General features: G+C 54.7%; 2 protein-coding genes across 6 annotated transcripts in view; both read right to left on the reverse strand.

The window, feature by feature from the left end:
- Positions 1-540: 540 nt before the first annotated feature.
- LOC138688679 (E3 ubiquitin-protein ligase RNF182-like) lies at positions 541-3340 on the reverse strand. Of its 2 annotated transcripts, XR_011327572.1 has the most exons (3): positions 2586-3340; positions 1301-2123; positions 541-1207 (listed from the first exon to the last, which is right to left on the reverse strand). XR_011327572.1 is itself a non-coding variant. In XM_069800902.1 (2 exons), the coding sequence occupies exon 2, from the start codon at positions 2089-2091 to the stop codon at positions 1366-1368; it is 726 nt and encodes a 241-aa protein (XP_069657003.1). In that variant the 5' UTR covers positions 2092-2123; positions 2586-3339; the 3' UTR covers positions 541-1365. The 2 variants fall into 2 exon arrangements, 1 of the variants encoding a protein (XP_069657003.1); XM_069800902.1 differs by having other exon boundaries at positions 541-2123; positions 2586-3339.
- A 2715-nt stretch (positions 3341-6055) lies between these two features.
- The window catches only part of PCIF1 (phosphorylated CTD interacting factor 1), a 12188-nt gene continuing 1230 nt past the window's right edge, over positions 6056-17013 (reverse strand). For 3 of the 4 annotated variants that reach the window (XM_069800939.1, XM_069800921.1, XM_069800931.1), the window contains 15 exons: positions 16101-16239; positions 15778-15902; positions 15183-15320; positions 14629-14759; positions 14241-14395; positions 13859-14006; positions 13568-13651; positions 12662-12761; positions 12287-12449; positions 10873-11045; positions 9699-9785; positions 9003-9187; positions 8405-8498; positions 8006-8181; positions 6056-7158 (listed from right to left, as the gene is read on the reverse strand). In XM_069800939.1, coding sequence (XP_069657040.1) covers positions 6906-7158; positions 8006-8181; positions 8405-8498; positions 9003-9187; positions 9699-9785; positions 10873-11045; positions 12287-12449; positions 12662-12761; positions 13568-13651; positions 13859-14006; positions 14241-14395; positions 14629-14759; positions 15183-15320; positions 15778-15902; positions 16101-16224 — 2136 coding nt within the window. In that variant the 5' untranslated portion in view covers positions 16225-16239 and the 3' untranslated portion in view covers positions 6056-6905. Of the gene's footprint in view, positions 7159-8005; positions 8182-8404; positions 8499-9002; positions 9188-9698; positions 9786-10872; positions 11046-12286; positions 12450-12661; positions 12762-13567; positions 13652-13858; positions 14007-14240; positions 14396-14628; positions 14760-15182; positions 15321-15777; positions 15903-16100; positions 16240-16482; positions 16535-17013 lie in introns of all 4 variants that reach the window. The other variant, XM_069800946.1, reaches the window with a different exon arrangement.

Consider the following 17013-nt stretch of genomic DNA (forward strand, 5'->3'; position numbering starts at 1 on the left):
GACGACAACATGCCCGTGCCGCCCAAAGCGGGACCCTCCTGCACACCCGGCCAGGCTGCGGGGGTTCACTGGCCCCACCACCAGCTGTGGTCCCCAAGGGGGATCCCCCTGTTCGGCAGAGGAAAAGCTGCAGCATTTCCAGGTGATTCGGTTCCTTCTTGACACCTCCTCCCCTTTCCCCTCCCTGGACATCCACGGTCATGTGTGGGGTGGGCTCACATGTGGGGTGCAGGGCTGGGATGGTCATCACAGTGCTGTGCCATGGGGTGGCACGGGGAGGGACATGGACACGCATTGACCGGGACCCGCAGGAGGACATCGCACACGAGGGCTGTGGGAAGGAGCAGCAGCGCCCATCCGCTCGCTGAACAGGACATCGGCTGCCAGGTCTGGGCTCAGACCTGCTGGGCTCCCCCCAACCCCCCGGGGTCGGGCTCCTGCAAGTGGCTCTGCACAGCCCCAGGGTGACAAGCGGGGCCAGGGGAGCTGGCTGGGGAGGGGAGAGCGGACCAGGAGTCCCAGGAATGCAGGGACACGGGGCAGAGCTGTATGCTGGTTTTTAATGTTCTAAGAACTAGGAAACAGAAATCAAAAATAGACTTTGCTCTTCTTGATAAAAGTAATAAAATGGTTAGCGGTGTTAAATTAATCCTTACAAAACAAAACCCAAGGAGGTTAAATAAAGCCCGGAGGCTCCGCGTAAAAACCACAACGACTACAAAACAGCTGCAAAGACGTCTTTACACACCAAAGAAACTCCTCTTCTCCGCTCCTCCCCTATACACAGCGTCGGCAAACACGGGACTCACACATGTGGGAAAGAAACACAGATGCGATGGGAGCAGCCCTGCAAGGAGCATGGGCGCCACGGACAGAACTATTTACACTATGGACACGGAGCTGTGCTGGTGCCAGTCCAGCTGCAGGAGCCCCCGGGCTCTGCCTGTCATTCTCCTGCCAGCGCCAGGCTGCGGCCAGCTGCCGGGGCCCCTCCAGCCACAGCGCTTAGGCACCGAGCACTCGTGCTTCCTTAGTTGGGATTAGTGTCCCAGTTGCTGTTTTGCTCTCTGCCCAGCTCCTGCTCTTTCTCTGCTCCGGAGGAGGAGGAGGACGAGGAGCTAAGGGTCTGTCCTGAATGCTTGTAGGCTGCAACAAGCTCCTGCAGCCGCTCCAGCGTGGGCTCCCACTTGGCAAAGCCCGCACTGTTCTGCAAGGGAAGGCAACATGCGCTGAGCATCTCCCCGTGGTCCAGGCAGACCTCCACGCCGTGGGTCAGCTGTGGGTCGGGGAACACCCATACCCAAGGGACAACGCTCCAAGGTGCCCAAAGCCTTCCTGGCGGGCACAGGGCTCAGCCATGCAGGGTCAGGAGTGGGGGAACCCGAAGACCTCCCGGCACAGACACTGGCAGAGGCTGTAGATGATGCAGAGGAGGAGGGTGGAGGGCACGAGGCTGACCAGGACGATGCCCAGGCTGTGGTGCTCAATGAGCAGGAGGTAGATGCCGAAGGGCAGGGAGCTGAAGTAGAGGAGGCAGAGGACGCCCAGGATGAAGCGGGGGACGGCTCGCCACCCCCAAGAGCGGCACTTGTGCCCGGGGCCGTGGCAGGCCAGCGCGCCCAGGCTGGTGGGACGGTACAGCCGCACCACCTCCAGCCCGCCCAGGCCCTCCGGCGGGGCCACGTCCTCCGGCACCTCCAGGATGGTGACGACCAGGCAGTCGGGGCCGGGCGCGGGCTCCAGCACGCTGGGGCAGAGGAGAACCTCGGGGGACCGGGGGGGACCCCGCTTCTTGGCCCGCTCACGGCCCGTCAGCAGTGCCAGCGCCTCGCCGTCGTCCTGCAGCTGCTGCACGTCCCCACCGGGCACCGGGCTGTGCCGGCGGCAGAAGGGGCAGCGGAGCTGGCGGGGGGACGCATCCCCCAGCGCCACCATCTTGCGCAGGCACTTGGCACAGAGGCGGTGGCCGCAGCGGAGCAGCTTGGGTCTGCGGGCGCGGGCGTCGTAGCGGCTGTAGCAGATCTTGCACTCCAGCTCGGGGGCCGCGAGTGCCATCGGCTGAGGCCCCCGCTCTCCGTCCTGCTGGGCCATGCTCCTGGAGGGCTGGCTGGGGGCTCTCCGGGCTGGGGGGGGGGAGTGGGAAGCCGCCGTGAGCGAGGGCTCGGGGGGCAGGTTCCCGGGCCTTGCTGCACCCCACGGGCCGGGGCCGGCTCAGCCCCCCTGGGGCTCCGTGGCAGAGCGGGGCACCGGCAGCAGCCCCCTCCCCGGGCGGGCCCGGTTGTGCCCACCGGCTGGTGCCCGCCAGCGCTGGGACTCGCCCCCATCCCGGCGTCCGTGTCTGGGTGGGAGGGAGACAGCTTTCCCAACGGGACCGGCTGCAGGGTGGGGGCCCACGTCCCGGGCGCAGCTTGTCCCTCCCCCGTGCGTGGAGGTTCCCCGGGGCATCGGGGCAGGGCTGCCTCCGGACACCGGGCTCTGCCGGCTTCAGGGACCCCCTGCCCTGCAGTCCCCCCTCTCCACCCCCCCCCGCCCCCGGGCAGCGGGACCAGCAGGCTCCCAGCCCGCCCCCCCCCCCGCCCCGGTACCTGCGGTCCACGCCGGGGCTCCTGGGTGGGACGCGGCCGTGGGTCGGTCCCCGTCCCCGCGGCCCCGTCCGCGGAGGCAGGCAGGGTGCCGGCGGTGCCGTGCGCCCCATGGAGAGGCGTGGGGCGCGCTGCCCGCCACGCTGCGGAGGCAGCAGCCTTGGCGCAGGGGCTGCCGGCATCCTCCGCGGCGTTGGCCTGGCAACGCGGAGCGGGAGGCGGATGCTCGGCCGGGGCCGGGGCCGGGGCCGGAGCCCCGCTAGGACAGGGTCAGGCCCGTCCCGGGGGAGAGCTGGCGCAGCGGGGTCCCCCGGCCCCCCCGCCCCCGCCGGGCTGCAGCGGGTCGGTGCCGGGGGTCGGCGCGGCTCCCTGCAGCCCCGCTGCCCCTTCGCGCACGGGCAGCCCTGGGGATGCTCCTTCCCTGCCTGCAGTCCCCAGGCAGGGGGCCCCGGGGGAGAGGGTGGCTGCAGAGCGGGGTCCTGAGGGCCCCCCCAAAGCACGGGGAGACCCTCTGCTTTCCCTGGCCTGGGAACGGGCAGGTCCTGCTCGGCCCCAGGGAAGAGAAGCTGCTGCAGGCATGAGGTGCCCAGAGCCCAGCACATCACCCGCAGCACGGGGGATCCCGGGGCGCAGAGAAATGCTCGGCACCGCCAGCACATGCCCGGCCACCTCGCCGCACTCCTGCACCCTGGGGAGCCAGGGCTGGGGGCACATGGGGGCCGTAGCACTTGCCAGAGCCTGGCTGGGCACGGCCGAGCCCTTGTAGCATCCCTCTCCGCAGGCTGTGCCTCCTCAGCCCGTGCCAAATCCCCCGCCCCTGGCTGCAGCCCTTGCAGTGGTGTTTCCAGCAGCCCTGAGGGGCAGCAGCTGTCAGAGACCCCCACAGCTGCCCAGGGCTGAAGGCAGGTTGGCAGCACTGATTCCTTCCCAGTGCAGACAGGGAAAACCTCCCTCCTGCTGCGCTGCCAGGCAGGAAAGAAGCAGTGACTGTCCACAATGGGCAGCAGTGCTTGCAGGGGCGACAGTGAGGACCCCACGCAGCAACAGCCAACCTAAGCTCAGGTGCTGTGGGGGGTTTCCAGCCCCTCGCCAGTGATGGGATCACACCTTGCTGCCCTCAGCCCCCTTGGGGCACAGGGCAGGGTGACTATGCCAGTTAGCGAGAAAATGACAGTTTTTCACCACGCAAGGCTCTACTCTGTTCACTGAGCTCTGTGAACTTGCCAGGTAATTATTGTCCACACCCCGATGAGCGCAGTGCTGGGCTGCAGCTCCAGCCTGCACCAGAGCAGCCACTTGGGCTAGAGCTGCCCACAGCAGCATTAGCGAGGGGCCTTTTGGTTCAAATCATCAAGGTTTGGCAGAGTCTGGAAGAGCTTTTACTTCAGGGGACCAGGTAACATCCAGCTCCCAGTGTGACTGCTGACCTCATCCCCCCCGGTCCTGCTCGTACCCCCCACTGCTCCCAGCTGTGTCCCCCAGCTGCCCCCACCAGTGCAGCCCCTCTCACAGCTCGACCTGTCCTCGGTCACCTGCCCTTGGCTTCCCCCTTGGTACAGGCTTGGCCGGGCAGCGAGCAGTCCTGGGCGCTGCAGGACAGCCACCACTGAGTGTCTTGGTGGGAAGTGTCATGTCCCGTCTTGGGACCAGGCTGATGGGGGTGCCCCGTGCCAGCCGGTCTTGCTGCCTCGAGGAGTGGGCAGCTCAGTCCGGTGAGCAGAACCTGCTCCTTGCCCCGGCCACACACCCCTGGCCCCTCCACCAGCTGTTGCTTTGTCCCTGCGCTCCTCCAGAGCCAGAGCCCACGGACAGCTGCTGCCGGGGCTCGGCTCCTGGCTGGGGTCCCAGCACGCTCCTGCTCAGGCACCGTCCCCTTCACTTGTTCAAGAGAAGTGCCGGACATGACAGCATCCACGAAACCCACAGCAGTCAACCTGACACTCCCCTTCTACCATCTCTTGCTTTGTCCAGATAAATGAGGTGTTCTAGAGAGGAAGCCACGCCACAAGGCTTCTAGGCCACTGATGTCGCTTACACCTCCACTGTGAGACCATGGCAACTATATACTTAACAAGCAATTGGCCATCACCTGAGGGAGCAAGACAAAGGACTCGGTGAGGACAGACTGACCAAGGTGTAGGTTTGCTGACATTTCCCAGCATCGGTGCGTCTCTGGTCACCTGCACTTCAGGAGCAGCCTGCCTTGGCTCAAAATAGCGAATAAAAGGAAAAAAAGCCTTTACAAACTGCTGCTTTCACTGCTGCAGTTCCCAACTGTCCCAAGTGTCATTAAATGATGTCAATGATCTCGTCTGTTGTTGAAAGCATCCCTGGAGAGCTGCGGATACTCGGAGCAGCCAGCGCGTGGGGCTGGGCTGTTCCTGCCCACCGCAGAGCGGCACCGGCACTGCCGTGGTACCCGTGCTGCTGGCTGCAGAGCACCACGTGCATGACACACACCCAGGATTCAGGGCACTTCCTCATCTCCCAGCTTTTAACTAACAAACCTGAGGACCCATTTGATCTGTGCCAAGAAATGCAGCCCCACAGGGCTGCAGGATTACAGGCTTCCAGGCAGGTGCTAACCCACCCTTGAGCCATTTTCCTTTGGGACAGGGAAACCCAGCTGGGGAGCACTGGCTTCCATGATGCCTACAGCCCATACAGAGGCAAAGGTGAAGCCACGAAATTCCTGAACCCCAGAAAAGCCAGGTCAGAGAACTACCACAGCTTTTAACCCCCAGAGCTGCCTTCACCTCCTTAGACCAGAAGAGACTGGTGGTAGTAAAAGATTCTTTAATCCAACAGCCAGGGACAGGGCGAGATCGATGGCTGGAAGCTGAAGCAAGACCAGTCCAGCCAGGGAAGGTCTGCACTTCGAGAGCATGGTGCATCGACCCCCAGGCTGCTCTCCCCAGGAAATCTCCCCCCTCAGAGCAGCCATCCCCCCACCCCAGGCCAGTGTTAGGGACTGACTGCAGGAAAGCCCAGCCAAGCTGTCTCACCACCGCATTGGTCACTGCTCCGCACCGATGAGGCTGTGCCTGCAGCATGGCTCAGCCTGGGCCTCTCCGAATGGGGGGCAAAGGCCTACCAAAGTGCCGAGCACCCGGAGCAGAAACCCTGCAAGGAGAAGCTGGCTTGTTCTGCCCTGAAGAGGCTGAGGGCGATTACAGCTGCCTGCTTCTCAAAGGGTCATTACAGGGAAGAGAAAGCCAAACTCTTCACCATAGCAGCAGACAATGACCTAAGAGGGTATTGGTCAGGTTGCTTTAGGGGGTTTGCACTGGTCATTAGGCAAAAAAAGTCACCAGGAGGGCACTGCAGCACAGAACGGGTCAGACGCCAGAGAGTTCTGGAAAAAAAAAAAAAAAGCAGCCAACACTTTTCTACCTTTCAGCCAGAGAGAGACGAGGACAGGGGGTGACCACAGGCCCCTGGCCAACAGAGAAGGAAAGGCACGGACACAGGGCAGAGCTGTATGCTGGTTTTTAATGTTCCTAAGAACTAGGAAACAGAAATCAAAAATAGACTTTGCTCTTCTTGATAAAAGTAATAAAATGGTTAGCGGTGTTAAATTAATCCTTACAAAACAAAACCCAAGGAGGTTAAATAAAGCCCGGAGGCTCCGCGTAAAAACCACAACGACTACAAAACAGCTGCAAAGACGTCTTTACACACCAAAGAAACTCCTCTTCTCCGCTCCTCCCCTATACACAGCGTCGGCAAACACGGGACTCACACATGTGGGAAAGAAACACGGATGCGATGGGAGCAGCCCTGCAAGGAGCATGGGCGCCACGGACAGAACTATTTACACTATGGACACGGAGCTGTGCTGGTGCCAGTCCAGCTGCAGGAGCCCCCGGGCTCTGCCCGTCCTTCTCCTGCCGGCGCCAGGCTGCGGCCAGCTGCCGGGGCCCCTCCAGCCACGGCGCTTAGGCGCCGAGCACTCGTGCTTGTCATCCGTCCCTCCATCTGTCCCGCCAACCTTCTGCCCGTGCCTGTGTCCCAGCTCTGGCTGCCCCTTCCCTCGGCGCTCTGGCGTCGAAGGGGCTGCCTGCTCCTCCTGCCGCGCCACGCCGGGTTCCCTTGCCCTCCGGCAAGGGCCACAGCTGAACCTCCTCTCCCTGCCGGCAGCCGGGGGCTCCCCGGCGCTCCTGAGCGGGGGCGGCGTGCAGTTCGCAGAGGAAAGCAGGTGCCGTGGAGCTGCTGCGCAAGAGTCCCCCAGGCCGGTGCTGCGCAGCCAGCAGTCTCTCCACTGCCCCGGCAAGCCTCCTCGGGGCCGCCGGCACCTCCCCTGCCACCTCGCACCTCTGCGTCTTAGTTGGGATTAGTTTCCCGGCTGCTGCTTTGCTCTCGGCCCAGCTCCCGCTCTTTGTCTGCTGTGGAGGAGGAGGAGGAAGAGGATGATGACGAGGAGGAGGACGAGGAGCTAAGGGTCCGGCCTGAATGCTTGTAGGCTGCAACAAGCTCCTGCAGCCGCTCCGGCGTGGGCTCCCACTTGGCAAAACCCGCACTATTCTGCAGGAAGAGGACGGCTGTGTTGTGCACGGCCTTGTAGTACATCTCCTCTCTGCAAGGGAAGACAACAGGCACTCAGCATCTCCCCTGGCCCACCTGCCCAGAAGTCACACAACTGCCACCAGACCCACTTCCCAGCACCCGCCCCTCCTCTTCCTGCATGTCATATTTAGGACAAGTATTCATCTCTGTCCTTTTCTCTCATTATTCTGAGGAAAAGAGCAGGCAGAGTACAGTGTCAGGCATTGCTGAGTAAAGGCAGAGGCTTGCAAACTTTCAGAGTAGAAGCAGAGATGCTGCATAGCCACGTAGCTCTCTACCAGCATCTGCAGCAGGACACTGCTGTCCCTGCAGAAGGAGACTCATCACGGTATGGCATCAGTCATAACCAGGTACAGAGAACTTAAGTGTTTAAGCACTTGTTGCTTAAAGTTGCTGTTGCCTGAACTTGCTGCTTAAACAGCAGACCAACGGCCAGCTTGCTCCGCTGAGGACTAAGGTCCTACCTGCCCCTTGCTTCTGCTTCCCCTCACGTGACACCGAATTGCTGCAGCATTCAGCAGCCCAGGAAACGCTGCTCAGCTGGCTCACCAGATCGGAGGGCTGGCAGAGCAGCACAGATGATCACCACAGGACCACATGTATGACCTGTTCAGACTGGACTTGTACCCACAGGATACACCACTCGCAAGCTTTTTGTTAGTGAAATACCGTGGTAGTCATTAAACGAACGTGAAATTCACAACACTCTGTATGCCTATCTTAAAATCCAGGGTGATTATGCGCTGTGTTTCTCCTTGCCTGCTCCCTACCTCCCATTGATTTCAACTTGGAATAAGATACGTCTGCCATACAGCTTCAGAAACGCATTCCCAGAAGGACCCGAGAAAAAGGCCTACTTTTTGCAGACATGCTGAGACCCGCTGCGGTATTCGTGATCAAAGGCTGGCAGGATAAGCTGGTGTCGCTTGAACTTGCTCTGCTCCATGCGGGTCAGGGCTGGCGTAGGAGGGTCCCGCCACTCAGGGATGAAGACAATAAAGGAGAGAGGCTCACTGGAGTTCTCCAGCAGTTTCTAGTTCAACAAGAAAATGAACCACCTCAGTGCTGGCTGAGCAACGACATGTCTAATGAGTCCTACGGAAAGGAAACACTTCTGCTTCTACAGTGGTGCCGCAGCAATCACCATCGTTTGCCTTCTGCATTACAGCCCTGCTGCGAGGGCACGGGAGCAGTGGTGAGAAGAGAACTGACTGCACAGCTCCAGTCAGAACAACTCCACAGGTCAGTGAACATACCTCAAAGTGAGAGACCATGGCATCCATCAGCTCCTCACAGAACGGAGGATTTGCCTCAAAAGAGCCACTTATAGGGAAGAAATCCAGGCACGGGCTGCAGGAAAAAGGCAAAGATCTCTATCAGAGAGGCTAGAATTCTTATTTTCACACCTTAAAAAGCATCCCTTTCCTCAGAACAGGTAGTCATACTCTCAGAAAGCCTAAACCCCCAGCAGTACAGGGCCTGCTGCTTCTAACTGATCACTGGGGACACACTCCACCTGTAGTCACTGAAGGCGACTGCTGATTCAAGCTGACTCCTCGACGACCCAGGTCTCCCATTCTTCAGAACAAGGGCAAGCGCTGGCAGACCTATAAACTGCGTTACTCCAGGGAGCAGAGCCCTCTAACTAGACTAACAACACACTCCTGACTGTTTCACAGCCAGTCTGTGTCCACTCATTGCCTTTAGGCAGGCCTGAAGTACACACCCTTCTGAGCAGACATCACACAACTGGCTACCGCCCTGAACGCACAGACACGTCAGCCTGTCTTGAGTCATCGCACGTGCACGCACCCACACAGAAACACGGCAAAGGCACCGGAACGTAAGACTCACCCCCTGGATCCAAAATACCCGTCTGTATCCAAGAAGGCCGAACAGTACTGTTTAAAATAGCAATTCAGGGGCGAGGCAAAGCATTCAAAACTCACTCCAAAGAGCTTGTGGAGGGCTTCGAAGATGTGCACGGGAAGTGCCCCTTGCAGGCCAGTTCCTTCGTACAGACCCACACCGAACATCATCTGAGGAGAGCAAACCCTGGTGAGCCATGCCTGCACTCACTGTTCCTGCTGCTCCCTTCACTGACCACAGACTCAGGGCCATATGTCCATGCACCCACTCCTCTAGGTATACAGGGCCCCCTCATCCTTTCTCAAATTCATGTAGGTCCCCTGCATGTACCAAGAATGTTCTTTAGATATTTCATCCAACTCGGGCCCCACAAACCAACTGTCAATTTTCACATATATCCCCCATGAACCTTCAGCTGCTCCTCAAGAGTCAAGAACTACTGAAGGTCTCTTTCATAAAAATTTATCTTTACCCCCACTGAGGTCTCCTGCCAAGATCACAGTTGCTCCCCAGACCACAGTCCTATCTCAAAACTCTGGGAGCAGACATCGGAGCCAGTTTAAACCCTATTTTGCATCAGGCTCCCAGAGCGGTGGACCTCCCCCAGAGCAGAGACAGTAAGTTCACTTCCCCACTATTACTAAGGCTTTCTGATGTACAACCCCTGTGACAAGACAGTACCTGATATCGGCGGAGAAGGCACCAAACCCTGGGCAGAAACTTTTCAAAGCCAGAGTCATCAATGCAACTGTACCGATAGAGAAGCCACTGGAAGAGAAAGCCCAGCCATTAAACACAAACAGAATCAACAAAGATAAGACAGTACACAAACATACCATGACATGGAGAGGGACACTGGTGAACAAACAGGAGCAGGTGGGGCTCTGCATGGAGGCTTGTCAGCACATCTGCTTTTACCATATGAATGAAGTGCGAGCTCTTTACTAGCATGAATGAATGTACCGCATAAGCAAGCATCTCTCAGCAAGGGCTGCCCTGCTGCGAGTATGACCATACTTGCAGCACAGTACATATCCGAAACATACACACAACACCTTGTAAGTATTCCCAGCAGAAGCCTGACCCTGACTAAGTTGAAAGTAGCTGTCCTCATTTCTGCTACAATTAGGGCACTGTCTGACAGTCTCCGCCAGGTCAGCACTCCATCCCTCTGCACAGTCCCTCCTCTCAGAGGACAAGGAGAAATGAAATCTCCCACTAAAGAGCCGTTTGTGACAAGTCACTGTCGTGGTTTCGGCTGGGATAGAGTTAATTTACTTCCTAGTAGCTGGTATAGTGTTATATTTTTAATTTAGTGTGAGAATAATGTCGGTAACACACTGCTGTTTTTAGTTGTTGCTAAGTAGAGTTTATACTAAGTCAAGGATTTTTCAGCTTCTCATGCCCAGCCAGCAAGAAGGCTGGAGGGGCACAAGAATTTGAGAGGGGACACAGCCAGGATAGCTGACACAAACTGGCCAATGGGGTATTCCATACCATGTGATGTCAAGCCCAGTATATAAACTGGGGGGAGTTGGTGTGGGGCGGGGCAGATCGCTGCTCGGGAACTAAACGGACATTGGTCGGCAAGTGGTGAGCAATTGCATTGTACATCAATTGTTTTGTATATTCTAATTCTTTTATTATTATTGTCATTTTATTATTGTTATTATTATCATTAGTTTCTTCCTTTCTGTTCTATTAAGCTGTTCTTATCTCAACCCACGAGTTTCACTTTTTTTCAATTCTCTCCCCCAGCCCCCTGTGAGGGGAGTGAGCGAGCAGCTGTGTGGGGCTCAGTTGCCAGCTGGGGTTAAACCACGACAGTCATGCAGGACTGGCAGTCAGCCCTTACCAGCTTGCTGAAGTAGTTGCGGCTCACTTTCACCATCTCCCCCTTGTACCGCACACATGCCACGTTGTTTTCCATGTGCATTTCCACACTGGGGAGTGGTGGGGAGGGGATGGCCAGTCTCACTGGGTAACAGTATACGAGCCTGTCCTGGACTTCAGGAGCTTCTACCTCAGCTACAGAGAACAAAGAGAAAGGCAGCCCATTAGAATCCAAGGACGTTTGGGAGAGATCTTCCTTCCACCTCAAAACATGCAGCGACAGGAATAGGGCTAAAGAGCAGAGTGGTCCCCTCAAAAACACCACGGTGGTCCTTCACAGATCTCGTGGACAGCTACCTAGGTTCAGAGCTGATTCCCTAAATTAATTCCATCACCCACTGCCAGAGCACAGAGAGGACCCATTTCACAGTATTTCCTCATCTCTAACACAGCAGACCTGTAGACCGCACACAACCATCATCATGAGGCATGTTCCAGACAAGTAAAACACTTTCCTTGTTCCTACTGTTACTGTTTCAGTTTGCCCCAAGCTCATCCAAAGCACAATAAATATTTCCAGGCTGTCAAGCGCAGGAGGCAAAGGAATCTTCCTGCCACCCTGTGGTTACCCGTTGCAGACAGCAGCTTAGCTTTGGCTTCAGCGGGAAAAAAGAGAGCTCATGGGAAAGATCAGTTAGAAGGAGTCAGAGATTCAACAGGGTGGGAAGACAAGCAGCAAAAACAAGCAGCAAAAGGCAGACACTGGGGTCTAAAGAAGGGAGTCTGAGGAGAGCTAGGACCCAAAAAGGAAAAGGACTACAGAACCGTGATGAAAGAAGCAGGGACTACAGAAGAAGGAAAAGGCGACTAGAGGCAGAAGTACAGACATAAACTAGGAAGAAAGAACAGAGCAAAGTTCAAGGAACATGAATCTTCTGCTAGGAAAGAAGAAGCGTGCACAGTGACATGCCAGTAGGCAGAGGAGTGCAGAAGGTGCTCAGAACCCAAGAATTGTGGCAAAGGAGAATATAGGGAGGGAGAGGGCGCTTGGCATTAGGAAGGGGATTGTCAGCTGTCTCCAGGAATTCCTGAAGAAGCAGAGCAAAAAAACATGGTCCAGGGAAATGAACTAATGCCCTGTCCAGTGTGGTCAGCTCCTAACAAGCTACTTAATCCTGACAAATCATACATTTATGATATTTGACATTACAGCCAGTTACAGTACCTGATGAAAGACACCTTGCCACTGGACAGGCACTGTGTGACTCTGTCAGCTAAGACCTATGCTAGACTGGCTATTTCTGACTCGCTTCAACCCTGTGGACTCAGAGCAGCCCTCTCAACAGGTGATGCTATTTGAATGGGGACAGGCCAGAGTGCATTGCTTTTAAGTTGCAGTGCTGTAGCCCTATAGCTCTTCAGAGCTGACTGCGTACCAGATATATTGTTCTCTTTGAGTATGGCAAGATGCTTCTCCCGGATCCGCTTGACGTATTCAAGGGATATGTAGTAAATCTTACTGCAGATGCCTTCAACAGAGTCCTTTGCTGCAGCAGACACATGGGGCCCACATTGTTTGCGTAAGTGCTCCAGGCGGTCCTGCAGAACCAGAGAACCAGAGTCCCTTATACAACCCGCCATTGGACTTCCCCAGAGGCATGCACAGTCTCCATGCTGCTGTCACTCCCATTTCACAAAGCAAAGGAAAGCAATTGCAGCCTTCTCCAGAAGGACCTTTATCTGGCCCCAACACGCCCCCCATCCTTTCCCTGGCTCCCTGCGCACAGCTGCACAAGCAGAGGGATACTGACCATGTAGTCCTCCTTAGAGGCAGAATGGTCCCGTCGCAGCCAGCTGAAGGTGTCCTCCACGTTCCACTTCACCACCTTCCTGCTGTCTGGTGAAGCACTCCTGCACAAAGTGGAGAAGCAAAATTGAACCCATGGCTGCATGGCAATATATATTCCATCCCACCGCAACCGTTTTCTGTCAGTGGGGGAACACAGCTGCTGACACTTCCTCAAGGCCCCATCCTGTCACTCTGCTCCAGGCCCCACTCTGTCACCCCGCCCCAGGCCTCCTCTGGAAAGTGCTTCCAGACATTTCTATGACTAGGGACTGCCATGCTCTCTCCAAAACACAGCGTAGCTGTTTGCTGTCATCTCTGCAACAGGAGAGGCAGATAAAGCATTTATCTACCATGGAAATGGTCCACTTTGATCCTGCCTCTCATTTTCAAATGCAGCCACTGCTAGGAGCTTGTGACTGAGAAAACTACCCCGTTAACAAGCTTTTTATTTTCCCCACAAGGCTATCTTCCTCAATTCTGTCCTGTGGCAGAACTTGTCAGAAAAATCATACATGGTATAATAAAATACCATTGTAAGCTTGCTGCTCTTTAATAGCAGTGCGTGCCCAAGCACTCCTGTTTATTTTCTCAGGGATAAATGACGGAAGGCATTCCACGTCCAGTATTTCACAGATTCTCACTTGTCTCTGCATATATTCAGCTTCCCAACATTAGATTTTACTCTAACATTACTATCAAAGGATGCCTCCAGCACTGTTGTTTTTCTTCTCTACATTCCTAACCTTGCTTTTCCTCAGTAAGATGATGACCAATGCTGAATAAGGTGGGATGCAGCAGCCCCTTCTGAAAGTCCCTATCACCCGTTTCTCTTTTCTGAACATGACAGCACTGTAAGAGGAACTCCCACCTGGATTCAATCAGCCGTTTCGCAGCCTCGGCATACTTGAAGAGCAGTCTCTTGGCTTCCTCCCGGAACTTGATTCTGGATAACCTGAGGAAAGTTTAAATTACATGCATCAGTTCCACAGCTGCCATGAAGGCATGGAGGCCAGGTCCAGTTCCCAAGCTTTACATCACCAGCACCCTACCACTTCACCAGCAAAAGTACAACACAAAAGCACAGAACCGTGGCTGTTAAATCACTGGACCAAACCGATACAAAAACATCCCAGCAAGGTGCCCTGTCTTTGAACAGTACCTGATGGGAATGTCATTCATGATCTCTCTGAACATGGAAGGAGACACTACTGGCTCGCAGTCACTAGGTAAAAGAGGATCTGTCCCTTTATCAACCACCTTCCTCTCCAACATCCAGCGATTAAAGGACTCCCTTGGGGGGTCAATCCCTGGAGAAGCACAGAAAAAGGATCTAATCAATACAATAAAGAGATGCCCAGAAGCTCCGCTGAGGATCATCACATTAGAGTTCTGCCAAACAAGTTCACAACCAACAATGTCGCAGAGAGCATAACCATCACAAAAAGAGATCACAAGGACAAGACAGACATAAACCAGAAGGAAGAACACCACAGTACTGCAGGATTGATAAGACAAATAAGGGGAGCCCAACAGAAACTTACCTTCTCGTTGCTGGCAGAGCTCACGATAATGTTGCCGCAGCTTGAGAATGAGCTGGGACCGAAGCAGCTCCACCTCAGGGTGTGGAGAAAGCACTTCAGATGGTGCTCTCTGCTTAATCACTGCATTTGTCTGAATATCCAGGTCCCAATATACTCTACGGCAGAAGCAAATGTTGTCAGGAGGGCCAGATCATTGGCTTATTATCAAATATTACTTCTAAAGATGCTTCCTTGGGCTGTTTCACCAGCCAGGAAAATTGAACTATCAAGACTCCTTGCAAAGCTATAAGGGGGTGTCATGTCCCTCAGGTTCTTCTTCAAAGATGTCTAGAAAACCAGGTGTCTCTAACCTACCACCAAGAAAAGAAGACAAATGGAGACAACTCACTCAGTTGGTCGTAAAAGAGCTGCCTGCTGTTTATCTTCAGGTGAAACACACCATGCCTTCAAAACAGAGGTTCCTGGAATACTGGGAGAGCTGGGCACTGGCTGAGCAGCTGGGTTCCCTGGGACGTCCGCCTGGGCATGTAAAAGATGAATTACTGCCCCACAGAGACAGGTAAAGGGGAAGCAGCCCAATATACCTAACAATCCTGCACCAGTACACCACTCAGGATACCCCCATGAATTGCTAGAGCACATTTTGCCTGCTGTTGGCATAAGTCAACATGGACATGGAAGCTAACATGTTTCTCAGTCATAATCTGTTATCTCCCAACTCCCATACCACACCTCAGGCTCTAAGAGAGAAATGACAACTTGGCAGGACCTGAGTCTGCTTCCACTTTCGTACTTTCCGAGTGTCAGCTGTCACAGTTTGAGTTATACTAGGGTGGCCTGACCTTGTGCAGTTCAAAAAAACACAGGTCCAAGCTCCAGACCCCCTAGGTTTCAGTTTGAACAATATCCATAAGCGTATTTGTTTCACAGCACTAGACCCACCTTGGGCTTTTTCACACTGTTGCCACTTGGTGGAACCTCCTCAGAGAATCTCCTCTTTCTTTGCTTGCTCTCCACAGAGGTATCTATCATCCCACCTTCCAGTGGCATTGGAGCCGCATTCAATCCCAGAGGGTCTGACTACAAGCATCCAAACAACAGCACATTAGTTCATCAGCTGCCACCACCAAGTCCCCGACAAAGGCAATAAGCCCTCTTAACTTCCCATTTCACTGTCACAGGTTCCCACATGGGTGGAAGTAAGGACACCAATACTCACACCTACAGAAAGCTAAAAAATTCTGTTCTAGACCTGTGTCTGTATGCTTTTTTTTAAGACTTAGATGTGAAAAATGCAACACAATTCCCCCAGGTTGAGTGTTCTATGAGCAGTGCACTACACCCAGGACAGCACTACCTGAGCGTGCACCTGAAAGAGGAACATTTCATCAGAACCAAGTCAGACGATGGACTTAGCAAACAGTTCTGAAGGCAGAGAAGACCCTCCCACATGTGCAATCTGAAGTCCACATGGCATCTGCCCCTGCAGAATATCCCAGTATTGGCACACTCCCCTCAGAGATGAGGGCTTACTTACAATGACATCGTGCTGTCCTAGAACAGGCATTTCCCACAGAGACTGGTTAGTGAAGCGATTGAAGTAGTAAGGGCGATTCTCCCTCTTGCTCCAGCACTTCTCCCAGCCAGCCTGCACCAGCTCATCTGAGAAGACAGCGAGAGTCAGGAGAGGAGCAGTCCTGAACAACAGCCTTGCTCTTCAGGTCCCCATCACTGCCACAGCACACTCTGAAACATGCATCATTCCTAGCCTCCCTCAGTGGCCTCACTTCACCTTCTCTCCCCTGCTACCAGGGCCCTGCAGAACTCCATGCTGGGCCTTCCCAAAAGCAGAGTCAGTACCTGGCAGGTCCTGTACCAGTCGCATAGGTTTGGGGGAGCTGGGCTGGTTCTGGTTGGAGGTGCCAGGTGAGTGACTCATGAGAGATGCTTCCTCCGCAGGGCTTCCGTGATTCTCATTGGCCATTTCTCAGCAACCACACTAGAAAAAAGTAGACATAAAATCCATGTTACAGCAGGAAAGATCCCAGATCCGCTTGGCCCACTCAGCTGTGGCACTACAGGTTTGTTCTGACAATAAAACAGGGTTTGAACCAGTACACACGAAACAGCACCTAAGCCCTGAAAAGCACCTGTTATCCTAGATACAACTGGTGAGGAGGAATGCCGAGCTTTAAATGGTGTCAACCAGAGAGTTCTTAAGGCCAGCATTCAAAATACTCACCTTTCAGCTAGATCTCTCCTAAGAGTGCAGCGTCTGGTCCCATACATCAGGACTGAGAGCATAAAAAATAAAACACACTCCTCTGTGAACATGTACCACCTTCTGCCACGCTAATACTACTAGCCATATCTGATCTGTTATCCTCAGAGACAGTTTAAATCAACATTTACACACACATTAACTGCACGTAATTTAAACAAAAGGCTCTTATTAAAAAAATTCTGCTATATAAAATAGCCCTAGTGCTTCACTAGTAACAACTTCTGTGGTTCAGAGAACCACAGGCTAGGAGTGGGGAACTCCCGAACTACTTTCCTCAGTATGTCCCAGGCCCAGACTAGCTGTCAAGCCTCAGCCAGGCTGTTTTAGCCTTTGGTACTTTTTCATCTGCATGACAACAGTTATGCAAAAGAAGGTCCGTTGAAACAATAAAGCTCCCCTTAATCATAATTTAATGTTGCCAGCTGGAGAGAAAAATAGCCAGGCTTTTCCTTTCTTAGTCACCATTCTTTCCCCCCAGGGAAGTTTCTG

Source organism: Haliaeetus albicilla, chromosome 2 (genome assembly GCF_947461875.1).
Source record: "Haliaeetus albicilla chromosome 2, bHalAlb1.1, whole genome shotgun sequence".
NCBI classification, from domain to species: domain Eukaryota; kingdom Metazoa; phylum Chordata; class Aves; order Accipitriformes; family Accipitridae; genus Haliaeetus; species Haliaeetus albicilla.

Bases quoted from the DNA above. Each gene is read 5' to 3' on its own strand.
- LOC138688679 (XM_069800902.1), bottom strand. From the start codon at position 2,091: ATGGCCCAGCAGGACGGAGAGCGGGGGCCTCAGCCGATGGCACTCGCG.